Source organism: Corylus avellana, chromosome ca3 (assembly GCF_901000735.1).
Source record: "Corylus avellana chromosome ca3, CavTom2PMs-1.0".
In the NCBI taxonomy this organism is placed as follows: Eukaryota; Viridiplantae; Streptophyta; class Magnoliopsida; order Fagales; family Betulaceae; genus Corylus; species Corylus avellana.
This window is the reverse complement of record NC_081543.1, coordinates 10,771,495-10,796,358: the sequence shown is the minus strand read 5'-3', so window position 1 is coordinate 10,796,358 and position 24,864 is coordinate 10,771,495. Positions and strand designations below refer to the sequence as shown.

Here is a 24,864-nt window from a genome sequence, read left to right as displayed (position 1 = left end):
CCAGGTTGTGCATATTCTCCAAGTGCAAGGAAGAGGACTGATTCCTAACACAAGGATTCTTCTAAAATCTGTGATCTTACCCCCAAAAAAAAAAAAAAAAAAAAAAAAAACTAATACGACACTACTAGTAAACTGATGTCCAAAGCAGAGGCACTAATTTAAGAAATTTGACTTCATTTTAAGATTGAAACAACTAATATTTTAATAAGACAGATTATTACTTATCAAAAAAAAAAAAACAAAGATTATGATCGATAAAAATAATGCTTTCAACATATTTCTTTTTTTTTTTTTTTTTTTGCATGTCGGGGAACCTCTCCAAGGCAGGGCCCTTCGGACCCACCCCTGCAAAATAACCCAAGTCCCGTGCACTGCACCCTCGAAAATTTTCCTACACGGAACTGGTTAAATCACTGACTTTTCACCCAGGGGTATGGCCCTAAGAGATTGTTTGCACCCATGAGGTATTAAACCTTGGACCTTGAAGGGAGCAAACCTTAAGACCAAGGCCTCCACCAATTGGGCCAACCCCTTGGGGTGAAAATAAAGTTTAACCCACTTTTCTGATGCAACTTCTAATTCAAATAAAGTTTCTAAATGTCATAACTTAATCAAGCAAGAATATTATATCAATAACTACTTGTATGTCATGTACTTTATTAATATTTTTCAGCAGTTTTTTTTTTTTTTCTTCTTCTCTAAAATCTATTCCAGAAACAAAAAGCAAGTGCTGGATGCAAAAAAAAAAAAAAATAGAAAACCAAGGAATTTGAAACCATAGGGAATCACCACTATTCCTTCAATAACAAACAAAAACATTCGCAGTTTCTACTTCTCTGGTCGTAACCAGCAATCAAAGTTTGAGAAGAAAAATCTGCACTCCTAATTTAAGTGATTTTCCCTCCATTTCTCAGCAACCAAACAGAGCATTAGAAAAGAAGATGAAGAAGAAATTTGGGCAGATAACGCAAATGTAAAATAAATGAACTTTGTACTACAGATGAACCCAAAATTTTGCAGTTTGGGGTTGTTTGATGATCAAAAATAGGTTTAAAGTCTTAAAAAAAAAAATCAGCAACTAAAGCTGAGCTTGGGCTTTTGAAATCATTCTGAAAGCTATACAAGCCAATCCTGAAGGTTGATTTTCAGCTGAATTGCTTAAGGAGCCACGCTTGAGCAATGGTAGGATTGGGTTAGGCTTGATCGCTTGTTAGGCAATTCAATCATGTTTGGTTGATTTAAAAATAGCTCTTAGACAATATCCATTATTAGCTTGTCTTAGTAACATTATATCAGGTTATCAAAAAAAAAAGTAACATTATATCTTCAATTTATGCCTCTGCAAAAACAAAATCAACAACACTATATATACCCTCCAATTAATACTCATATGAAAGCATGATTTCTGGAGGTAAGATACTAAAAATGCTCCGAGTCAAAATGCTAGTAAACAAGGGAGCCCCAAAGTTAAGCTTGTCAACTCAAGCACTAGCTAGCCTTAAGTTTCCAACTGTTGAGCCTAACTCTGACTTACACTTTCATTTCAATCTAGATCCTATAGCAACCTTCAATAGTTTGTCAACCGAATAGACTAGTGCTGCTATACATAGAAATCATGCCAATACTAACTCCATGCATGTACACAAACGCTTCTATCTCTCTCCAATCAGCTTGTGACTTTGTGTAAAGATGGCTGGCAAATTGGATAGTAGATGGTGACGATTACTATATAGAAGAGTGGGAACCTACGAATTTTAGAATATAACATTGACTGAATTGCCTATTGTGAGGATGACTTCTACATCCTCCATAAAGTTGAGAATTGATTATGATGTAGAAACTGATCGGGTTGGCTTAAAACAGCATTCACAATAGTACCTAAGCAATACCTTCGTAATCCTCAATCAAAGGGCCAATTTGTGGAAAATGGTTTTCTTAGAACAGCATTCAAAGTAGCACCCAAGCAATATCTTCATAAACCTCAATCAAAGGGTTAATTCATGGAAATGGCTTTAAGCAAGTAGTTGCCTTTGGATGACAAAGTAATGCCAAGTTAAAGAATTAAAACATGAGTTGTAAAACTTCTTATGTTAAATACTGAAATTAAGCATTATTACTGTACTCTTAGGCTAGATTGAAATTATCAAAATAACTACTTATTTGAAACTTCAAATATTAGACCTGGTGATTGCAAGGAGAAATTGAAGTAAAAGTATTCTGCTAATGATTATTAGCTGAAATGCATCCCACAGAACTACCTTCTAAAAATTTGTAATTATGTACTATACACTTCTTCTAAGGTAGTAAACTTGGAAAGTTTAATCATCCTAAGATCCAGATATTTTCTTCTTATATGTCTCATGAACAATCAAGCTACTTTCTGAATTGACTCAAGAAAGTCGTAATTTCACTTCAGAGCATGTTTGAGATTGTGGTGGGAAATATAGCTTTTAAAGCCAAAAAGAGTTTTTTTAGAAAAAGCTTCATTTTAAAGCTTTTTTTCAAAGTACGTTTTGAAGTTTTTTTTTTACCAATCGGACAGCTTTTTTGTTTGGTAAAGCTTTTTAAGTACTAAAAGTACTTTTGAAGCTCCTAACGCAATCCTATAAGATAGACTAATTGAATCTTTTTCCTTTCCTTTTCTTTTTCTCTTTTGTTTTTTGCCATCAGCTCTATCAGTTATATACTCCACCCTCTTTATCCATTTTCTTTATGATCTTCACTTTATCTACTTGGTGCTTTTATCTTGAACTAGAGACTTCTTTATCCTGTCCCATTCCCACCCATCAGTTTTCACTACACAAAATCGAACCGCATCTTAGATTACTTTTTCTCATCTACTACTAAACAAAGACGGCGGCTACTTTCTTATGGAAAACGATTTCCATCAAAATTAAAAATATGCTGCATGAGGAAGGAATTTCAACCCATAAGAAGTCACCCACTACTCCCTTCAATAGCAAGCTAAATCGTCCTCAATTTCCATTTCTCTCCGGTCTTAATCACTTCCAGAAATCTAATTTATATTATTCTCCCACTATTTTTCAGAACCAAAAGGAGCCCTATAAAAGAAGAAGAATACCTGGCAGAGACTAGCTCTTTCCGCCCAAAACTTGGAAGCCGAGGACGCCACCAACTCCGAATCGAACCCATTGTTGTGCTGCTGATGTGGGTCCGCATCGGCACCACCATAAACAACATTCACATCACCAGAGCTCTCTTCCTCGTACTCTCCAAACTCGTGGCCAGCAACCCTGGCGGACCTGGAGATGAAGCTAATCATCTCGTCCCTCTCGGACACCTCCCTCTCCAGCTCCTCCACGCGCGCCTTGTAGTCGGCCTCCCTCTTCTCCAGCTCCGCCATCCTCTCCCCCAGCTCATGGATCCGCTGCAGCAGCCGCCTCTCCTCCGCCTGCCACGCGTTCCTGTGGCTGGCGAAGATCTCCACCACCCGCGCGTTCGCCTTGGAGTCCTCCTTCCTCCGGAACTTCATCTGCCTCAGCTGCTCCTCCGCCTGCAAGAGCCTCCACGACAGGTCGCGGGCCCGGGTTTCCAGGGAAAGCGTGTTCCTGGGAAGCAATGCCAGCGAGAGTGAAAAGCTCAGCCCAAGGTAGGTACACAAAACCTTCTTCGCTTCCTCTTCTTGTTGTTGTTCTTCTTCCTCCTCCTCCTCTTCTTTTTCCGCCATTGCTGCTCTCGAGGGAGATAAAGGGGGAAGGTTTTTTTGGGTGTTCGTCGTCTTTCTGTTCTGTGACTCTGAGTTTACCTTAGAGTACCTTTTTCTTGTGGGGTAGCCTTCCGGGGGGGTGGAATTACGGAAATGGGTCTTGCAGGGCATGGAATTTACTGTTCTTTTGTGGACGGACGCTGACAGACGGTGTCTGTGTCTGGTTGCAGCTTTAAAACAAAGGGAGGAGGCTTTCTTCGACCTTTGCTTTTTTCTTGAGAGTAGTTATTAAATGTTTTTTTTTCTTTTTTTTTTTTGGTCGAATCTCAATCGTTGACTTCTGTTTGTTGAAAAATTTTGCATCGTTTGATAATGCTTTTTAAAAACTATTATATTTTAAATGAAATTTATTTTCGAATTGGAGGATATTTTTCAAACTTATTTTATATGTCGGAGGAAATTCTTTTAAATTAGGTTAGAGAAAATTCTTTCTATCTATTTTATAAAAATGACATGCGAGAAGCAACTGTTTTTTGAATAAAATTTCTTCTAACTTTGTCATTGCAATTAAAAAAGTACGTGCTTCTCACATGTAAAAAACACATGTCAATTTTAATTAAAACAACATATATTTTTTTTTTTTAATTACGAGGGCAAAGTTGAAAATAATTTTATTCTTCTCATATGCTATTTCAAAAACATATATTTTTCATAAGAAAAGTGATACATGTCATTTTATAGAATAGGTTAGAGAAAATTTCTTTAACCCAGTTTGAAGGAAAACTTTGTCCCAACATGGATAAAATTTCATTCAACTCATCTAATAAATGCTAAGTGTCATCTAACATGTGAGAGTCGCATATGTTTTTTTAAAAAACATTTTTAACTGTCATTAATTATCTAGTAATGTTATAAATCTTTCTAGAGTCTTCCTAAAGTCATCCTAAATGTAATGTGGCTTTTAAAATTATCGTTGAATTTGATATGCGATTTATTGACTTTTGATCTATTGGTAATTTTAAAAGTCACATCATATTTGGGATAACTATAGGAAAACTTATAACATTACTCTTAATTTTCCTCATTCTACTAACTTTAATATCCAGTTAGTTATATTGGAGTAGTATTTTTGTCACCTCATAAAATGAAAAAGACAAAAATATCATTTCAATATAACTAACTGGACACTCTCCGTTCATTGAGAGGAACCTAGTCCTAGTTTTTTAGGAACTCAAACATGTTAAGTGACACTTCACATTTATTATAATGGGTTTAAAAAAATTTATACCCGACATTATAATATATGTAAAAAATAGGATTACTCAAAAGATAAACATATCTTATATCTTATGAGAGTGCATATTTATTTATCTGGGTAATTAGGTGATGCAATTCACCTCTTTTACCTTATTCAAAATTTCATGGGATTTAAAAATTCCTTGAAAACCCAACTTCAACAAGAAGCTCTGCCCATAAATTTAGGTTGATTTTGTGATGTCGTGGAGGTGACCCACTGATTTATGTTGTGCAATTGTCCTAGAAAAACTACACAAAAATAGTCACTGATAAAAAAGACTGTTCATTTTTTAGCTATTTTCAGACTGAAATGATTAGCAACCTTTTTCAACTTTTGTCTCTCTCTCTCCCTCTCTCTCTCTGACTCAGTACGTACCATCTGGTTGGCCTTATTCCTATTATTATTGGTTTCGAGGGGAGAGAAAATGAAAAAGGAAGCAACATCAAATCCAAAAGATGGAAAAGTTTTTATGCCCTGCAGAGATTCTTCCATGCACAAGAGGTTAAAAACAACGCAGAAAATATATTTTTGGATCCCATTTTTATTTCACCAGAATAGTTTTTACATGCTTCTCTGCATAACTAACCTTCTGCATTGCTAAGTTTTTCTTCCCCTTTGTCTTTTTGCAGTCTTCTTTCTTGCATGTGAAAGCAAGAACAGAAATGAAAAAATAAAAAATAAAATGGTTTGGTTTTTTTCTTACTCTTTTTACCATCCATTTTCATAAGAAATTCATTATAGTTGTAAGGCAATACGGTTATTAACCGCATTCATTATCTAAATATAAGAAAAATATCAAAAAATCACTTGCATCAATTTGACTATAGGGTTTTTAAACGTCGAGTATGCTACAGTGTTACCCAAGAACTTTCATATAGATTTCATATCCATAATTTTAACACAACCCATTTATCTCCTCTCTCTTGTTTTTTCTCCTTTTTGTCTTTTATTGATAACTGTGTTGAGATTTTGTAAAAATGTGAGGATAAATAGTTAAGTAGATAACTTATATGCCGTAAAGAAAAAATATTTAATTAGAATATAGAACGATAAGTGAAGCTATTGTATAGTATATTTGAATAAGAAAGCAAAAAGTAGTTTGATTCCATTTTTTTTTTTAAAAAAAAAAAAGTATTTTACTATATTCTTGTTTCCATTAATTTCTTCCATTACAAAAAGTCACTATAAGGACCTGTTTGGAAGTGCGATTTTAAAAATTACGTTTTTAAAAATTGCGTTTTTGAAATCGCTACTTTTTAAAATCGCATAAGCGTTTGGTAAAACATGTTAAGAAGTACTTTTTTTATAAATTGAGTATTTGGATAAACTTAGTATATAATTGCGGTTTCATGACCAAATAGGTAAATATTGCGCCAAATATTGTTTTAAGCGAAATCGTGATTTTAGTTTAAATTCGCACTTTTTCAAATAAGCACCATCTAGTCAGCTTATAGAGATCGCAGATTTTTTCATGATTTTAAAATTTATGTTTTTAAAATCGCAATTTCAAACACTCTAAAATTGCGATTTAGTTTAAAAATGTAGATTATTTTTTTTAAAAAAAATGCACTCCCAAACAGACCCTAAGAGTATTACCTTTTATCATGGGCTTTCGATTTAGTTTCTACATAAATAACAGGCCCAAAAGGCCACGAAAGGCGAATCTTTCTTGCAGGCTAGCTATTAAAGTTTGAACTTTTTGGGTCCATGCATCTTCACTGTGATTGGAAAAGATGATCTAATTGAATCAAATTCTGAATATTTACAGAGAAGGAATATTGAATATAGTTGATAGTTTTAGTGAAATGTTTGGGAAAGAAAAATTCAAATTCAAAAAATGGTTTAATGTTTTAAAAAATAGGAAACTATTTCATGAAAATTAAAGAGTGTTTTCTTGTACCAAACACCGAAAAATAGAAAAAACATTTTCCATAAAGCATTTTATATTAAAACAAACGGAGCCTAAAATATAAACTGTAAATATGAATAGAGGTAATTGAAAATTTTGACTTATAGTTTAAAATATATGTGAAGATCTAATTTATTGGGTAGGTTAGGTGGTTATAACCCAATCTGTCCATGAGTTGGGCCAAGATTAGTTTCAGTACTTTAGGTATTAAGACAAACTATCAGTTAACTATTAAGACTAATTATTGAAGCCCAATCTTTGCCAAAATGGCTGAGGCTAATTTTTCTTAGTCCATGCCCATCACGTAAAAGAAGAATAAAGTCGGCGTCCAACACATTTCCCATTTCCAACCTAATTAAATCCGAAAATACAAATTCTTTTCACTTATAAAGCTGTGTTTGTTTTGAAATAAAACATTTTTCAAAAACCATTTTGTGCATGAGCTAGCTCTTATATTTGTTTTTCTTAGCCGCCCCCAAAAGGAACAAGTATTTAGTAGAAATGACATAGAATAACTTAAAATATAGTTTTAAGGTAAAAATGATAGATTTTGAATCAAAGAATGTGCTCATTAGGGTTAGCCTATTAAACATGGTGTCCGCATCAAAAGAGCTTTCCGAATTTGGATTGTGGGATTAAAATCCCAACATATACTTGAAGGAGGTGCTCGAGAGACAACAAATAATGAAGTTAAGCTCTCAATATGAACCGCTCTGATGGCCTAGGCTTAGCACTCAATCGTGCATAAACATTCTTATATATAAAAAAAAAAAAGGATGACAAATCCTAACTCTACATGTGAAAAATCTTCGAACGTATGCGGGTCATCGAGAATCGTCATGACATGTAAGCAATCCCATCAAGACGCCTCCAGGGTTTTAGGTGTCTCATCAACAATTTATTAAAGGCTTCTAGACGTTTAGCTAATGACTTTACTAACACCATTCTCGATAAGTCTCTAGGAACCCATCAAGTCAGGACGTTCGAGGGCGAGTTTGCTGACGTGGTAGCTACTGATGCCACTAGTACCTTATTTGACAATATACAATGTATAAACTATATATATATATATATATATATATATATATAAGAAATTCTGAATATTGTAACCTTAATAGTAGCCTAGTGACCTCTAATTGTTACTTAGCAAGAAACCTTGATTCCCAAACATGGGGGCATGGAATTAATTTCTAATTTGAAGAAGCATGAAATCATTTGACATTGAATGGCTTCATACCTATTCATAAACAAAAAGGGAGAAGGGATGGGGGAAGGGAGACAAAGGGGTGCAAAAAGTAAATAACAATGCAAGTTTGGTATTTGCTTTCTAAGCATAAAGTAGCCAAGATTCCGACACACAAGCCATCCAACACAAATGCTGTCCAACAAGGAAAAGAAGATACCAAAACCTTCCCCACCAATTACACCCAAGAACCCCCACCAAATTCTTTACCTTAAACCCAAAACATAAAATACCCAAAAACATCATTAACATTCTTGCCGAATGTTGTCTCTCTCCGGTCACCAATATTCCACATGCCGCCAAACAAAAGTTCTGGGGGTCAGCGAACCCACCCGTTGATTTGGATTTTAGCCATAATCTGCACCGTCTTATCAACGGCGGTGATCATCGCTGGCGTCATCGTGTTTGTCGGATACTTGGCCATCCATCCAAGGGTGCCGTTCATCAGCGTCACCTCCGCCCATCTCGATAACATACAATATGATCAAAACGGTCTGCTTGAAACCCAGGTGGCGATTTACATAAGGGCGGAGAATGACAACGCGAAAGCGCACTCGAGCTTTTCCGACACGAGCTTCATCCTCAGCTTTCAGGGGCTGCAGATCGCGAAGCTCGTCGCCGGGCCGTTTGATGTGAGGAAAAATAGTTCCATTGACTTTGAGTATGTGGTGCAGTCGTCGCAGATACCGTTGGATCCTCTTCGAATGGAAGAAGTTGACTCGTCGTTGAAGCGAGATCAGATTACGTTCGATTTGAAAGGCAGCTCAAGGGCTCGCTGGAGAGTCTGGCTACTTGGCTCGGTTAAGTTCGGCTGCCCGCTCAATTGTCAGCTCAAGTTCCGTCCATCAAACGGAACTTACACCAGCTCACGTTGCACCTCCAAATCAAAGTGAACTTTTTTTTTTTCTTTCTTCTTATTTGTTGGTAATTATGTACACAAATTAGCTTCTACTAATTTCTGCCTGGCCTCTCTCACAATTGTTCGGATAAGGATTCGCGGCAAATTGTTGTCCATATGGTTAGCAATTGGACAACTAATTTAAGAGAATTTATATACAATTTCGCCAGTTGAACATATGATCGAACAGTTCAAAATTTATTTGAATAAATGAGTTATATATATGTATATATATATAAAAGTTCTTTCACGTTAGCTACTCAAATTACTAATAATTCAAACAGCTAATTTGTGTAGGTCTCGTCTCAATTGTTTAGGTTGTTTTCCTTTTTAATTGTCCGACCATGTTGAAAACTTAATTTAAATTGTATACTGAAGAATTTACGTTATGAAAATTAGCCATTTTTCACACCATCAGATTCATGGGGGCTGGACCGGCTGGTACTAGAGCTCTACATATACCTTTCTTGCTTGTTTGCTTTCTTTTTTTTTTTTTTTGATCAAATCCAGAGCTAAGCACCTTTTTTCTTTTTGTGTCTTCTTCTTTTTCTTTTTCTTTTTTTAATAATTTTTTTATATATGTGCCTTTTCTCACGCTTTTACTATTGGGTGTCTGGTTGCTTCAAGAAGATGATACACTAGTTGTCCTGAGTTACAATGATGGAGGATGACATCTGAGTTGTAATGTTTAATTTTTTTTTTAAGAGGGTTTACTTTTATCTAACCAAAATCCTAACAGGTTTCAAATATAGGGACAAGTATGCTATTCATTTTATGTCAGGATCAAATTAACAAAAAAAAAAAAATTATTACATGCACTTTTAAGTGTTTACTTCTTGATTAAGGAAAAATGTAACTTCGAAACCCCGTTCACTCCGACAAGACAAGAAATGTGTATGTTATATTAGGAAGTAATCACATAAAAAATACATATCACATTTCTCAATTAAAATTTAAGGTCTAAAGTCAAAATATCAAAAAGGGATCGAGGTTGGTGACCTATTGCCTAATTCACAATTACTTTTGAACTTTTCCCTAATTCATTGAATGTTGCAATTTATCAGAAAGCAATTATGTTCTATTAACAAATGACATTTTGATGTTACGAGGACCAAATTAAGTGGAACTTTTACACAAGTGATTTTGACCTAAAATCTAATAAACTTGCCCTTACACTAAGCTTTGATGTATAAAGGGGTTGGAAAGGCAAAGGCAAAAGGCAAATAGAAAATTAGCTCTTAAAGTCAAAATGACCCAAAAGTATAGGGATTGGTGGAAAAAAAAAAAAAAAGAAAAAAAAGAAAAGAAAAGTTTATCATCAAAACAATATTGGGTTGGCTATTGTGGAAAACTTGTCATTGATTAGACTCAACTTGGGTAGTTAAAGCTAGGAAGAAAAAGCAGAAATAAAGTATAAGTTATTGACATATTAAGTGACATTTTGAAAGATGATATATTTAAGAAAAAAGAAAAGACACCTTTCCCTATGAAAATTCACTATGATATCCCCTCATAATATCTAAGCACACTTTGCTATGTATATATCTTTATTTAATTCATGCTTTTATACACATGACTGCATGTTGCATTTGTGGAGTGGGATCTGTACTACTGCAGAAGTGGTTTGATTGGTCACACAAGTTGACAGTGTAGACAAGTTAATTAATTACATCATACTTTGAAGCTTCCAGCACATTCATAGATGCTCTAAAGCTTCTATATATTATCTATATTTAATTAATATAAGATAAAAAATTATGTCTATCAATCTATCTCCTCGTTGTTTAAAATATATATTTTACTTTTTTGATTAGCTACTTTTAAGCATAGGCCTATGATTCATGGATTTGGCTTCCACGTTGTAAAATGAAATACAACACAAGTGTACGTTATAGTCTTTTCAACGATCTAGACTTAATTTTAAGTTTTTTATGAGAAAGACAAAAAAAGTGAAATTAAATTTTTTTTTATTTTTTATTTTTATTTATAGTACTTGAGCCAAATTCAGTATTAATTCAGGATATGAAATTTATTTCCCTCAAAGCTTCAAAATAAAGAAGAAAAAACCCCTAAAGATGAAACACTAAAAACCAATGATAAAACGTAGGGAAAAACAAAACAAAGAAAAGTTACAAATTACAAAATAGGTAATTAGGGCTTATATATGACAAGCATCAAAGCCTAATGTCGTTTAAGCTAAAAATACATTTCAAATGAAATGTATTTTTAGGGAATAGGATCTTCTGCATTTTAAATAAAAGAGTAATGCTACAAGTCCTTATTGTGTCTCTCCAAGAATGATGGGGTTCTTAAAATCATAATTGAGCTTGTGATTGATCATTATTGAATTTTAATGGTAATTTTAAAAGCCACCTCATTTTTTGATAAACACAAGAGTGACACAAGATGGACTTTTAAAATTACTCCAAATGAAATGGAGAGTATCCATGTAGTGTAAAATGAGAGGTAATATTATAAATTTTTTCATTGAACTTTAATGTTAAGACAATATTACCCCTCATTTTATGGAAACGTATCCTCTATACTTCAAATGAAATTGAGAATAACTATTTAGTGTATTTAGGAGGACAAACTTGTCCAAAAAATTTGCCCCTAAAAAAGTAAAGACAATATTACCATCCCAAATGCACTAAATAGATACTCTTCATTTCAAATAAAATGGAGATGATCTGTTTTCTCATTTTACACTAAATGGATATTCTTCATTTTATTTGAAATGTAAAGAATCCTAATTCGACTGTTAGAGACTCATCTTAATGCCATTTGTTGAGCAACCTTTATACGGATGAGAGTGTGTGCTTGGTTTCATTAGACATTGAGAGAGTTTTTATTCTCCTTTTTAGGTTTTTTTTTTATTATTTTTTTTTAATGAACCCCTTAGCCCTTTTGAACAACCATTGGAGGTCTATAAATTCACACTTATGTCTAGTCCTCTCATTTTGCTCGCCCTCTTTACCTCAAAACCCTAGAGTGAGAAAGAGTACAAGTTTGGAGAGAGAAGAAGTTTGTTTTTGGTATTATCCTAGACTTAAACTCGTTTGATTTGATGTAATCCGCTTTCTGATAGTATTGCTTTCGTGTTTTAGACAACGCTATCTTGCAGATCTAAGTTGTAGGTTTAATGCTTGATATTACAAAAAATTAGAAGTATTGTCATCGTTAGGTTTTTTCATTAAATTTGGTCAAAATTTTAAAATTACCTCTATTTAAAAAAAAAAATTAAAAATTCAGGTGTAAGTATTTTTGCAAATTGCGTTAATCTAAGATCTCTCTTACGCAAATATCTTCTAAGAAAAAAAAAAAAAATTGAAAATACCTTTTGAGTTTTGGCCATCGCGGTTATCTATTTCATTTATAAATACTTTTTTTTTTTTGTTGTTATGTTAATCATTACTTGTAAGCCATAACGTGTCAGCCATGACGATGGTCTTGCTGCCACCTCTTAACATCACAACTGCTCTTTCATTTCGTGTCAACGCGCCCGCAATCTCTCTCTGTCTACACAAAAAGCTCACTCTCTCTGCTCCGCTTTTGCTCGAAGGGTTTTGGACCTTTGGTCCCATTCTCTCTCTCTTTGCTTCCCTCTGTAAGCATTTCAATCAACTTGTTTTTGTGGTCATTTAATTTGTTTCTGATTACGTCTCGCTGCATGGCTTTTTTTTTTTTTTTTTTCTGTCTTTTTTCTAATGATTTGGGTGCCTCTTGACGGTTAAATAGTGTCTTATTTGTATGGAATTCAGGGTTTAATGCATAAGGGATTGGTGGGTTTGTATGTCATTCTATTTGGATTGCTTGTTTCTGCTGCTGTTGGTTCTTCTATAGTATTTGGTCTTAGAAATGGTGTTTATTGTTGGCTATATTATAGAAAGAAGAAAAAAAAATGACCCCAGTTGATTACAGATTGCCTAATTTTCTACTAGAACAATGGCTAAACTTGGTGTGGATTGGAGTGAAATGACATCGTCATATTTTCCTTTTCAATTAAAGGATTTTTTCTACCTCATCCGCACATGTTGCTTGAAACTCAATTTTTAGCCCTCAGCTGACCCTCAATGGAATTCAAAGCTTAACGGAAGAGCCAGCAGAACAACCCTGTTCTTGCATTTGGATACAGAACTGAAATGCTATATTGTCTTCCAACTTGAAGGCTGATTGAGAGCTAATTTGGTGTTTCATGCAACTTGGGCTATATTTTGGTAATTCCATGTACAGATTTCATCTTTTGGTTTCTCCATAGTGGTAGTTTGCTATTTTGATTATCTGTGGAATGTCTTTGCGTTCCAGTTTCTTTACTTTTTCATGTGGGATCTCTCCTCTGCCTCTCTTGCTTTAGCTGTAGGACTAATAATTTGGGTAGCTGTAATGTTTAAGTCTTAGTTATCCTCGCACATTTTCGCTTGATTAGTAGAATTGATTCATCTGACCATTTATCAGATCGCACGACTATTCTTCTTATATGTTCTGCATTTTGAAATTCTTCTCCTCAATTACGGGGTACTTTGCTTCCATCTAGTTGGTGTTAGAATATAAATTAAATAAATAATTTCTTCCTATTTGTCTAAAGTTTTAGAATAAATGGTAGTTTAATATGGTATCAAAGCAGATGAGCCTTATCTCTGTCATTCACCTCCCATGTCACTTAAATATTTCACATGTTGGACCTCACATATTAAGGGAGAATCTGAGCCCATACGTAAGGAGTGTTAGAATTTAAATTAAATTAAAATCAAATTCATCTTTTTGCATAAGCATTTGGAATAAGTGGTGGTTTTATAGTTGTTTTGTATGTTTTCAAATAATCTTGGTTCCAAATAGCAGCCTCTAACCTGTCTTCATATGCATTGTGCTGTCGAGCTCTCTTAGGACTGGACATGGTGGTATATGGTACCATGCCAGACCACCTGAAGCACTAATTTAGTATTTGTCTTATGTGCATAGAAATAAATGTGTTTATTTAGGCACTTCTACTGAGCAGAGGTTTTTTTTAAATTTATTTATTTATAATTTTTAATTATTTTACTTTGGATGACCATTGGGCTAAGTCAACTGAAAAAAAGGAGGAAAAAACAGTACCTTGTGAAGTAATTTGAAAATCTAACTGATAAAAAATTTCCTAATTTGTGAAGATGTTTGCTAAGTATGTGCTGTTGGAATTTCACTAAATAAATCTGAAATTCCCAAAAGTGAAATAAAATACAACATGTGCTTGATTCTTTTGACTTTTATAACTGCAACTTGCATTTTCATATTCTTTCTTGTTTTATGGCCGTATATTTATTTATTTAATTTTTTTTTCCTTTTGAAAGGTGTCATCTATTTTCTGGATTTGGGAACTCAAATATTTTGGCTACAACTTTATTCAAACTGTTCACATGTAGTTGAGCAGGAAGGCATTGAGAGCGATGGATCTGATGACACTTCTTTATGAATTAATGACCAACATAATAATTTTTGTGACAAGGCCTTTCTGGCTTTTCAAAGTGGCATGCTTGTTTGGCATGAAAACTGTTTTCGTTATTATTAACACTTCGATAGAGTTGGTAAGCGCTGCAATCTGCTTCCTCCTGAGTCTACTCTCCGGAGCCGTAATTTTGATAGTTGCTCTTATATCTCTGCCAGTACGGATTTTGAATGCCTTACAGAGAGAGAAGCAGGTCAGTATTATATTTGGTTAGTGATTTCTAGTCTATTGCTTTTTGATTATTGGATATGAGCTTGTGATTTTCTTCTGAATGTCCATTTGCTGGTACGCCATATTGAGCCATGATAAAAAAATTTAATTAGTGATGAAATGAGCATGCTGACAGCCTGACAGGATACAGTGGCAGGCTGTAAATAAAGGAAAATCATTGGCATTTAGCCGTTTGTCTATTGTCTATTGTCTATTTCTATACTTCTATCCATGATTCATCCAACAAGAGAAGCTTTTTGTTCACATATGTTTCAGAAGAGTAGAACACTTAGGAGTATCCCAAATTACTTATAGTAATATGTTGGGTTGAGGTTCTAATTTTACAGCTGACTATGAATATATGAGAACTAGCTGCTAGTTGAAATTTGCAGGATGATTTTTTTCCCCCTAAGTATTGGGAATTCAAGAAATTTCTTGGACCATTTGATTGCAGATATACACGATAAATAGATAATTTGGGTTGCATTCAAGACAGTAAAACTATGGAGGCTGATGGAGCCTTGAATGAGGAGCAGTCTACATTCAAGGAATTAGACATTTGATTTAATTAAATTGTTGACATCAATGGAAACTGTTGTTAGTCTCTGAAGCGCTTGTTACTAAGTTCAATAAATCTCATTTTGGGTATTTCCAGAGCATAAGAGCATTTTATGAATGGGATCTTTATAGAATGGTGCGACTATTGTAGCACTCAACTTCTTTAGATAAATATATCACATAAGAGTGTTGACAAAACTATTACTGGGGTGGCCATTGATATTTCTCCAAAACTGTTCTTATTGTCATGTGATAATTTCTCATTGTAGCCCTCAATATCTACAATATTAAATTTGCCATCAGATGAGTGGCCTATCAAAAGTTATGTTTCGTCCAGCCCGAAATAGATTACCAGAGAAATTTTCTGAGTGATTTTTCCTTTTCAACACTTAAATTCATCATTATTTTGATAATAACAGTGCACAGATATCCTTAAGCTGGCCTCCAAATTGCTTTAAATGAAAGCAGTGGTTAGTTGGATTTATGTGCCACCTAGACTCTTAAGACAAAGGATTACATTGGTTTTCTTGCCTGCTTTTGCTGCTGTTAAGGTGTATCTGTGACTTTTGAACTCTCAGCTTGTTGCATCTCTACCGATCTGTCAGAAAGTCTCCTTTTAATACTACAGATTTTCCTACGCTTGAATTTTTTCATGCTCCCAATATGTTCTAGATATGAAATGGTTGTTATTCTGTGCAGCTCGAACTATATCTGCATGATATGCAGATAGAGTTGGAGAATCTTGTGTGGGATAGGAAGGAAATGCAAGAACATCTTCAAACAGCCATTAAAGAGCGTAAAATGATGGATTTGATATTAGCAGAGCTTGAAGAGGAATATGACAAGGCCATTGCCAAAACTGAACAATTAGAGGGTGAGGTACTGATCTTATACTGTTGAATGTTGTGTAAGAAATGTTACTTGCTGGTTCCAGTGGCTATTTTCTGTAAATGTCAGAGGTTATCTAAGGTTTAAATTCTAACTTTCTGAGTTGTTGTTATGGTCAATCATGTGGTACTGCCTTGTAAGCTAAGATACATCATAGGTTGTGTTTATGTTGGTTTAATATATATAAATGGGAAATTGTTTGGCTGACAGCCTGAGAATGATCCTGGAAATATTTTCTGTTTTTTGGCTCACACTAAATTTACTATAAAAAATAAATACTACTTAATGTCCACATACAGAGGATAATAGAGAATGACATCCAATTTAGCACTGATTGTGTCAAAATGACAAACTTCAATACTGCAGTCTAGCACTTAGAAATCACATCAAACAAGACGTGCCCAACTCATAGTCTTCATGTAATATCAAAATCAGAACGCCACCAATTAAAATCAACAAATCTCACAAGCTTATATCCAAATCACAAGCCCTATATATAGCAACAGCTACGCAATCAACAACTTCAATTTTAATGCCATTACAATGAAAATTGCACTGGAGTGCATCTTCTGGAAATGATTATCCCAAATAAAATGCAGCTTTACTTAAATTCTTTGTTGTCATTTTTTCACAAGAAAAAATAAAAATTTAAGCATGCTATGCAATTGTAATAAAAAATGTGAGTGTGTCATCTCTTTGAAGTGTTCAAACATTTAGCATGGAGCCATATCCTCTGTGAGACTTCTGCCATTGATAACTTATACTCGATTCGCAATTTTAGTTTCCGTCTTCTAATAATTTTTCATTGTAATGGAAGTTATACTCTGTTTAACCAATCAAGTGCTCAATTTCCCACACTTTCCTACAAGCCTAAGATTTGACAACCTTTTTTAATGCATAGAGAAATATTACATGCTAAAACAAAAAGGGTTATTCGTTTGTGTATTCTAGTAGACACACACACACACACTCTTGCAGAATGTGTCTCTGTGTGCCCTTACATAATAAAAAAGTGGCGGTGGTTGGTTTATGTGCTTCCATTTATATTGTGTCCTCTTATAATTATTTTATTCAATATCAAATTTAACTACATTATGTTGTTACTGATGTTACTTGGACCAATTGCATCTTCTCCCCCATGGATATAAAGGATGAGATCACATATTCAGTCATAGATGCACAAGTTATATTCACCTAAAAAATTACTACATAAGTGTGATTGGTTAAATGGCTTGAATATTCAATTTATTTATTAATTGTTATTGATTTTTTTTAAGTTATTTTCCTATGTTTCAATACATATTTACCAAAAGTATCCTTGTTTAATACTTTGCTGACCATTGTATGCCTTCTGGACAGTTTCAGAATCTGAAAAATGAGAATCTTTGGCTGAAAGAAATTCAGGTTAAGGTCGGCAATGGCCAAAACAGTAGCCTTTCTGACAACTATGGCATTCCCTATGGGATCCCATCATTGAAATCCAGTGGTATCCTTCTCCAAGACCTGATGATGCCCAGAGACTCTTGGGGCGATGAGAGCGAAACAAAAACAGAGTATCTCAGTTTCTTAAAAGCCAGATCAAAATCTAGTGGGTCTATTATCCCACCAATCAACCCTGAAATCATCACAAGAGAACGCAGGGAGGTTGCACTTTCACAGAGCCTTTTCAGCGCGGTATTATCGCTTTTGGTTGGAATGATTGTCTGGGAAGCTGAAGACCCTTGCATGCCCCTTGTGGTTGCTCTTTTCACAGTAGTTGGCATGTCATTGAAGAGTGTGGTTGAGTACTTCTTCACCATAAAGAACAAACCTGCTTCCGACGCGGTCGCGCTCTTAAGCTTCAACTGCTTTATTCTTGGCATGCTAACCTACCCAGCAATGCCAAGAGTTGCCAGAATGTTGGCTCCTGTGTCTCTGACAATTATGGACCAAATGGGGGGCTGGCTATGGTCTCTGCTTTCCCTCCCTTGAAACTGCTTTGCTCTTTTTTGCTCTCTACTTGTCGTGTACATGGACCATGAAATTTGTTTATTGTGGCAATGCTCTTTATAGCTTGTATTATAGAAGTTTTTGTTTTGTTTTTTTTTTAGTATCTATATAAGCCACAACTTTCTTAAGACCTTGAGGCAGTTTTTTCATCGTTCTTGGAGAAGTTCCTAAACCTCTATGAGTCTTAACAATTTATTTCTTCTCCTTGATTTTTATCAATCAAACTATATAAAAATTTGAACTGTGTTTGCTCGTGAAGGTAATTCCTGCATAACTAGATTACGAATTAACTCTTGAGAGGACAAATGTTTTGTAAGTAAGATGTAAGATCGATTGTAACACTAATCTTCTGTAGTACCTTTGGTGTTGGCTGGCCTTCATGGTTATTTTTCGTTTGAAGAGTTCTTAAGAAGTTTTCACTTCATGATTTCTTTTATCAGCATTTTTTTTTTTTTTTGACATGCATTGATTTCGGTATTTATATTTGGGGTGTTTGCCTTTAAAGTTAATAAATTTGTTAATTTGATTCCTTACAACTTGGGGTCAATATAAAATAAATAACAATCACAAATACATATGGACGGAGTTTTCTTCCAAACTGGTTCGGAGGAATTTTCTTCAACACAGTCTATAAAAATGACATACGTCTTTTTTTTTTTAATAACATGCGAAATGCACATGAATTTTTAATATTATTTATTTCAACTTTGTCTTTACTATTAAAAAAACATGTGCATCTCACATGTAAAAATGACATGTCATTTTTATAGACCGAGTTGGAAGAAGTTCCTCCAATCCAGTTTGGAAAAAAATTTTGTTCAATACAAAATATTCACAAAAAATTTAAAATTACTTTCACCTTTTATGTCATATAAAATCACTTTTTTAACCAAAAAAAAAAAAAAAATCACATTCTAAAAAAGTTCTCAAACAAGCCTATAACTTTTATTAGAAAGGTTTTGTTTTTTTAACAAACTGACAGAATAGTCTATGACTAATCAAATAATTATAATCATTAACTTGTTATTTATACATTTTTAATTATTTTCTCTTGAATTAATCAGAGCATTCACCTTAAATCATAAAATAATTTGTAATGCTCACACCGAATTATAACTTTTTATAATCCATACCTTGATTTGGAATTAATTCGTAAATGTTATCATCTTAAATAATAAATTAATAGATACAAAAATATTTTTTAAAATTAAAAGAAAAGGATATATTAATTTATAGTGTCCATCATATCCAACCCTATCCTATTAATTTGTTGATTTGAACAATGAGCCGTGCATTACAAATGCCTCAAGAGTCAAGATTGATTAATTATTACAATAAATCATTTAAAAATAGAGACAAAAAATAGTTACAACAGTGCATGTATTTAAAGTTGAAACAGACTTTTGTTTGTCGATATCAATTATACAAAAAAAAAATACATTTTTTATTATTAAAAACGTAAATTAATCACGTTGTGATCGGCCAAAGATTCATCTATTCATGAAAGATATTATAGCCATGTAATCAGAATTGAACAACAAGCAATCTAAACTCTTTTTATTTATTTATTTATTATTATTATTTTTGTTTTTTAACGATAATCCCTTAGAGGCATTGCAACTTCGTGTACCCATCTTGAGGTCAAACGTCAGGTCTATGCAACACAGATCAAGCAAAATTGAGATGCGTGGCCTCAACGGATTGCTAACACCTATGAGGATTTAGACCCCAATTAACCTTGATAAATTTTTACCACCGAAGACCGAGATCTACACCACCAGGCCAACCCCTTGGGATTAGAAGCAATCTAAACATATATTGTAATTAACATGCAAACAACTTGTAAGCATGCAGCATGCCATCCATGTATATATAAACTTCTCCTGTTATGAACCTAATCCAACCTTACCCTAAAAAACAAAAAACAAAAAAAAAACTAATGCAACCTTATCCAACTATGAGGGACCATGTTTGTGGCCTCCATGGAACAATAATGTTCAAGTGAAAAGGACAAGTGATAATTGATTTGTAAACAGCTATGGCATGCATGGGATAATAGTATGGGCATATGGCTTTAAGACACTCCTTAAATCCTATTAATTACATGTCTTATGGCAGTATCTGCATGTATACTAATGAGTATACCTAATTCATTAGACCTAGCTACCAAATAATCAGTTTTTCTTCAAACATTCTGAAAGCACATTTTATCTTGAAATTGGCAATAAACCCACCTTCCTTTTTTTTTTTTTGTAATGAGTGAGCAATAAAATCACCTGTTTTAATATATATATATGTTGGAAAAGTACTTTAGATATCTATTCTCTCACCTTTTTTTTTTTTCCCTCACTCTCACGCATTCACTTTCATATGTTTGGTTGCAAGATATAGATTTAGAATTAAGTCGGTGTAAAAGTAGATTTAAGTGCAGCATAAATCTAGTCAGATTAAAATGACTTAATCTTTTGATTCCAGCATTAGATGAAAAAATTCAAAAACATTATATGAAGAAAAATTTGGTAGCGTTGGAGAGTGATGTACAAATTTAATTGTACTCGCAAGCGCACGAGTCGTGTGCAATATAGTGTGTGTGCAAGTGCGAGGTCGATCCACAGAGAATTGTGTTTGTGAAATTTAATTTCTATCTAAATCAATTATATCTTAACCTAGTTCCGAATGATTTTGACTTTGAAAATAAACTAACATAAACTAAATAAAATAAAAATAATCAAAAGATAAACGACTAAGGTTTTAGAATTCACCTCACCAAATCAAAGTATACATTCTTATGTTTTCATTCATGCATCCGACAAACAATTAAACCCTATATATATGTTCTATTGTTTTTTTATAAACCAATTGAATCATTCGATGAATCCATCTCTATTACAAATCACAACGAATATCCAATTGAGATCAAATCATCCATTGTATCCGTAAATCACAATGGATATAAGTCTCAATCAAATCATTCGATGTATCCGTTGGATGAAACACAACGAATATCCAACATTTTCACGATTTATAAACAACAATCAATCACAATTTTGTCACACAATTGAACTGAAACGAACATACATTACATTAAACGACGGATTTGTACGAACGAAACATAAAAATATAAAACTAATCAATGGTGAGGCTTCATCTTCAACCTTAGTTGAAGAATTAGCCTCTCATGACAAAAGAAATCATAAAGAAACTAAATTACTTCATTAAAATTAAAAACTTACAAAAGAATTCGAGTTCCAAGCTACAAAAACCCAGAAAACACGGAAAGCGACCAAGAACGGCGCCCCCGGCGCGTCTTCGTCTGATCCCCTCAATTGTGAGGCTTAGAGGTCTATTTATAGGGCTTAGGAGAGTCCTAGAAGCCCTAGTAATCCTAGGAATTTCGGAGATTTAAGTCCAAGCCCAATTAGGTTAAAGAAAACCTAAGCCCAAATCGGAATAGGATTCGCCCAGAATTGCGGTCCTATCTTGCGGCGTGATTTTGGCCTTGCGGCGCTCCGAATTGGGAAAATCCTATTTCACAATGAATTGTATAATTTTGAGTTATCTTTCCAATGCCGCTTGAATCACCTCAATCAGATATCTGAGCTGAAAGTTATAGCCAAAATACCGAGACGTATTCAGAATCCAATTTTGCATCCAATCCGATTTGACTTCAAATTGAGAAATTCCGAATTAATCCTTTCCTTTATTTGATTAAACTTTAACCATGATTGGTTAAGCTTAACCATATCTTCTAGATCTTCCCAATTTGCCCTTTAAGCTTGGAATTTTTCCAGAAACGCTTTATTTTCTTCCAAAAACCTATAAAACAAAGAAAATACAAAAAGGAAGTAAAATGGCCTAATTAACCAAAACTAAAGGATTAAAACATGCAAGTTAAGGGCTGAAAATATGAATATTCTAGCACTTATCACACCCCCAAACTTACATATTGCTAGTCCCTTAGCAATACAAAACTAAAAACAAGAATGGAAAAACAGAAAACAAAAGATAAATCCATCTTTCGTGGGATGTACGATTGCATTTAGCGTATGCAACAAGCCTTTTAAACCCCTAGGCATCCCTAGAGGACGAGTGAAGTCTCGTGAGGGTTTAATAGAAATGATACCCACAAACATTTTTAGCACTACGTCATTGACAAACACAACTTTCATACAAACATATGGTTCTCATATCATGAGCAGGTTTAACAAAGTAAACACCACAATCAAATCATCAAGCCAACCACAAATCATTCAACTCAAAGGTGGAAATTTGAGACAACACAAGCTCCAAATGTGCAAAGTGAGACTAACACAAAGTTAAGAGGCTTCAATTTTTCTCAAAGTTTGGTGTACCTCAAAATTCATAGGAATTTACACAAATGAAAACACCAAAGGCTTAGATCAAGACATGCATTTTTGTTTTTGTTTTTTTTGTTTTTATATATATATATATATATTTTATTTTCATTTTTTTTTGTGTAGGCTGTGCAATGTTCGGCTCCCTTAAGCTTTCTAATTGACGTATGTAACGAGTATTGGGCCAGTGACTCCCAAACCAGATGGTTTTAGGGCACTAGATGTAAAACATCCCTAAGGCTTAATTACTCAAGTCAAAAAGGCTACGAAGCCAAACTAGCCATACAGTCAACCAAGTTGAATTTCTCATCTTTTTACGCGAACACTCAATGCTTAGTGAGGCATGAGATTCGGTTACTCAATGAAAAGCTCAAACTGATGATGACAATTTTTTTTTTTTTTAATTTTTTATCTTCAAGCCAAGGTTTCATCAACACTTCATCCTACAAATTACAAGGCACACCCTAATCAATCCAAATCTCACACCTCACAAACTTTATGCTAGTGTGCTTGTGATAATCAACTCAGACATGTGAAGTCTCTCTAATCCACCAAATGAGTCAAAGGACTAGGATTTCTAATGACATGTAGTGTTCAAAAAGTTAAACACACTAATGACATGCAAACCACAGTTATGATGTAACTCATGACCAATCAACAACATAGCACAATTTTTTTTTTTTTTTTAAACAAAAGAAACAGATAAAAACAAACAAAAAGACACAAACAAACAAAAAGACAATGTGTTTGTCCACACCCCCAAACTTAAATGACACATTGTCCCCAATGTAGCAAGAGACACAATACCGTAGGATGCGGAAACTCGAGTGTGCAAAGGCCAGGGCGTCCCCCAAACTTGAACACCAAAACACCTGTCAAAATCTAGCAGCAATATTTTCTCATAGAAACAAATATCAAAAGATTAATTGCTGATAGAAATAAAAAGAAAATGACACAAAATGAAATGACAAAAAGGAAAAAAAATCAAAATAAAGTGCTAAAAATAAAAAGAAAGAAAGAATACCACACTTTCCTCGATCGTTTGGGTGTCCAACCAATCCCTTCCACCCTTTCTTCTTAAGAATTTGATATCCCTCTGGAAGGATGTTTTGCCGTCTTAGGTAGCCTAGTTGCTTGCTTCGAAGGATCTTCTTATGAACATGGTTCCTAGCTTTGTGACCTTGTATGCATAGATCCTTGAGAATTTCGGCATGAGACGGCTCTTTGAGACATTGAAGAATTGAAGGTTGGGGTTCATGAATTGTCTTAAGAGGGATTTTGATGAAGGAGTGAGCTTCAGTACTCACTCCCTTGTCACTGGACAGATTTGGAGTTGATGGGGGCTCAATGTGATCAACTTGCTCCTCTTTTTCTTTCTCCTTATGGTTACCCACAATGAAAGGCTCAGCTGCTAATGAGGGTGAGTTAGGGAATGATATCTCAGTGGTTTCCCCATTTTCAATTCGCATCTTAGGAGTGGAGTCCAATAAGGCATCAGCTTGCTCAAGTAACTTGTCAAGGTCTAGGTCACATCCAAATTGAGCAAAGCACTTTCCCAATGGGTCCTCTAGACTTGTCTCATCAACAGTCTCCTCAACAATTTTCTCTATCCTAATTGGGGTGGTGGCTTTGACATGCTCATGATAAGGATTGCTAGAATCATCCTCATCAATCATGTAGTGCCTTTCAGCCATCAACTGACTTTGAAGCTCTTCTTCCTCTATTCTAGTGAGTTCAGGAACTAAATAACCAAGCTGTCCATCCAACTTTTCAATTGCTTGAGTGTTGGCCATGGCTGCATTCTTCACTTCATTTATGGCTTGGGAGTTGACCATGGTGGCATTTTTAAGCTCTTGCAAGGTTTGGCCATTAGACTGTATAAACTCTTTGAGGGTGTTTTCCAATGATAAATCTTGTGGAGGATAATTGCAGGGTGAAGGGGTAGAGGATTGGTTGTCGAACTGCGGATATTCAGGATGGTGCAGTTCATCAAATTGGGGAGTATAATTTCCCGTAGCATTAGCTTGCCACGAGAAATTAGAATGGTTGCTCCAATCGAGGGTGTAGCAATTGAAATTTGATTCAGACCCCAAACTGGAGAAATTGGTGTTCATCTGCTCATGTGAAAAATTGGAAAATTGTCCCCAAGATGGACAATTACTTGAACTATGATAAGGGTTAGAGCAGTATGAACATGGTCCATGTGGGTGAAAATGATGAGGATGGTTGGAAAAAGCGGGTGTCCTACAACTAAGGGTAGCATTAAAATTACCTAAAGGAAAATTCATGCTTATCCTCACTCTTTAAACAAAGCACACTTCCACATGAAACATTAACCAAAAAAAATTTTTTGGATTTTTTTTTTTGG

The 24,864-nt window shown here is 34.3% G+C and overlaps 3 protein-coding genes across 6 annotated transcripts in view; 2 read left to right on the top strand and 1 right to left on the bottom strand.

Annotated features, from left to right (window-relative positions):
- The window catches only part of LOC132174069 (uncharacterized), an 11,784-nt gene extending 7,953 nt beyond the window's left edge, over window positions 1–3,831 (bottom strand). Inside the window, exon 1 of the mRNA XM_059585778.1 lies at window positions 3,052–3,831. Within this exon, the coding sequence (XP_059441761.1) occupies window positions 3,052–3,688 (637 nt within the window). The 5' untranslated portion in view covers window positions 3,689–3,831. The remainder of the gene's footprint in view (window positions 1–3,051) is intronic.
- A 4,418-nt stretch (window positions 3,832–8,249) lies between these two features.
- Window positions 8,250–9,196, top strand: LOC132176233 (uncharacterized). The gene has a single exon (XM_059588378.1). The coding sequence runs from the start codon at window positions 8,410–8,412 to the stop codon at window positions 9,007–9,009; it is 600 nt and encodes a 199-aa protein (XP_059444361.1). The 5' UTR covers window positions 8,250–8,409; the 3' UTR covers window positions 9,010–9,196.
- Window positions 9,197–12,510: 3,314 nt separating this feature from the next.
- Window positions 12,511–18,293, top strand: LOC132173471 (uncharacterized). Of its 4 annotated transcripts, none has more exons than XM_059584978.1 (4): window positions 12,511–12,621; window positions 14,414–14,689; window positions 15,964–16,143; window positions 17,512–18,293. In XM_059584978.1, the coding sequence occupies exons 2-4, from the start codon at window positions 14,438–14,440 to the stop codon at window positions 18,121–18,123; spliced, it is 1,044 nt and encodes a 347-aa protein (XP_059440961.1). In that variant the 5' UTR covers window positions 12,511–12,621; window positions 14,414–14,437; the 3' UTR covers window positions 18,124–18,293. The 4 variants fall into 4 exon arrangements, with proteins under 4 accessions (XP_059440961.1, XP_059440959.1, XP_059440962.1 ...); XM_059584976.1 differs by having other exon boundaries at window positions 14,342–14,689; XM_059584979.1 differs by lacking the exon at window positions 12,511–12,621 and adding an exon at window positions 12,734–13,231.
- Window positions 18,294–24,864: the final 6,571 nt, after the last annotated feature.

What these genes read in the sequence shown, in the direction of transcription:
- LOC132176233 (XM_059588378.1), top strand. Translation starts at nt 8,410, where the DNA reads ATGCCGCCAAACAAAAGTTCTGGGGGTCAGCGAACCCACCCGTTGATT.
- LOC132173471 (XM_059584978.1), top strand. Translation starts at nt 14,438, where the DNA reads ATGGATCTGATGACACTTCTTTATGAATTAATGACCAACATAATAATT. An exon ending in CCTTACAGAGAGAGAAGCAG is followed by an intron (nt 14,690 to 15,963) that starts GTCAGTATTATA and finishes TATTCTGTGCAG; the next exon opens with CTCGAACTATATCTGCATGA. An exon ending in CTGAACAATTAGAGGGTGAG is followed by an intron (nt 16,144 to 17,511) that starts GTACTGATCTTA and finishes CCTTCTGGACAG; the next exon opens with TTTCAGAATCTGAAAAATGA.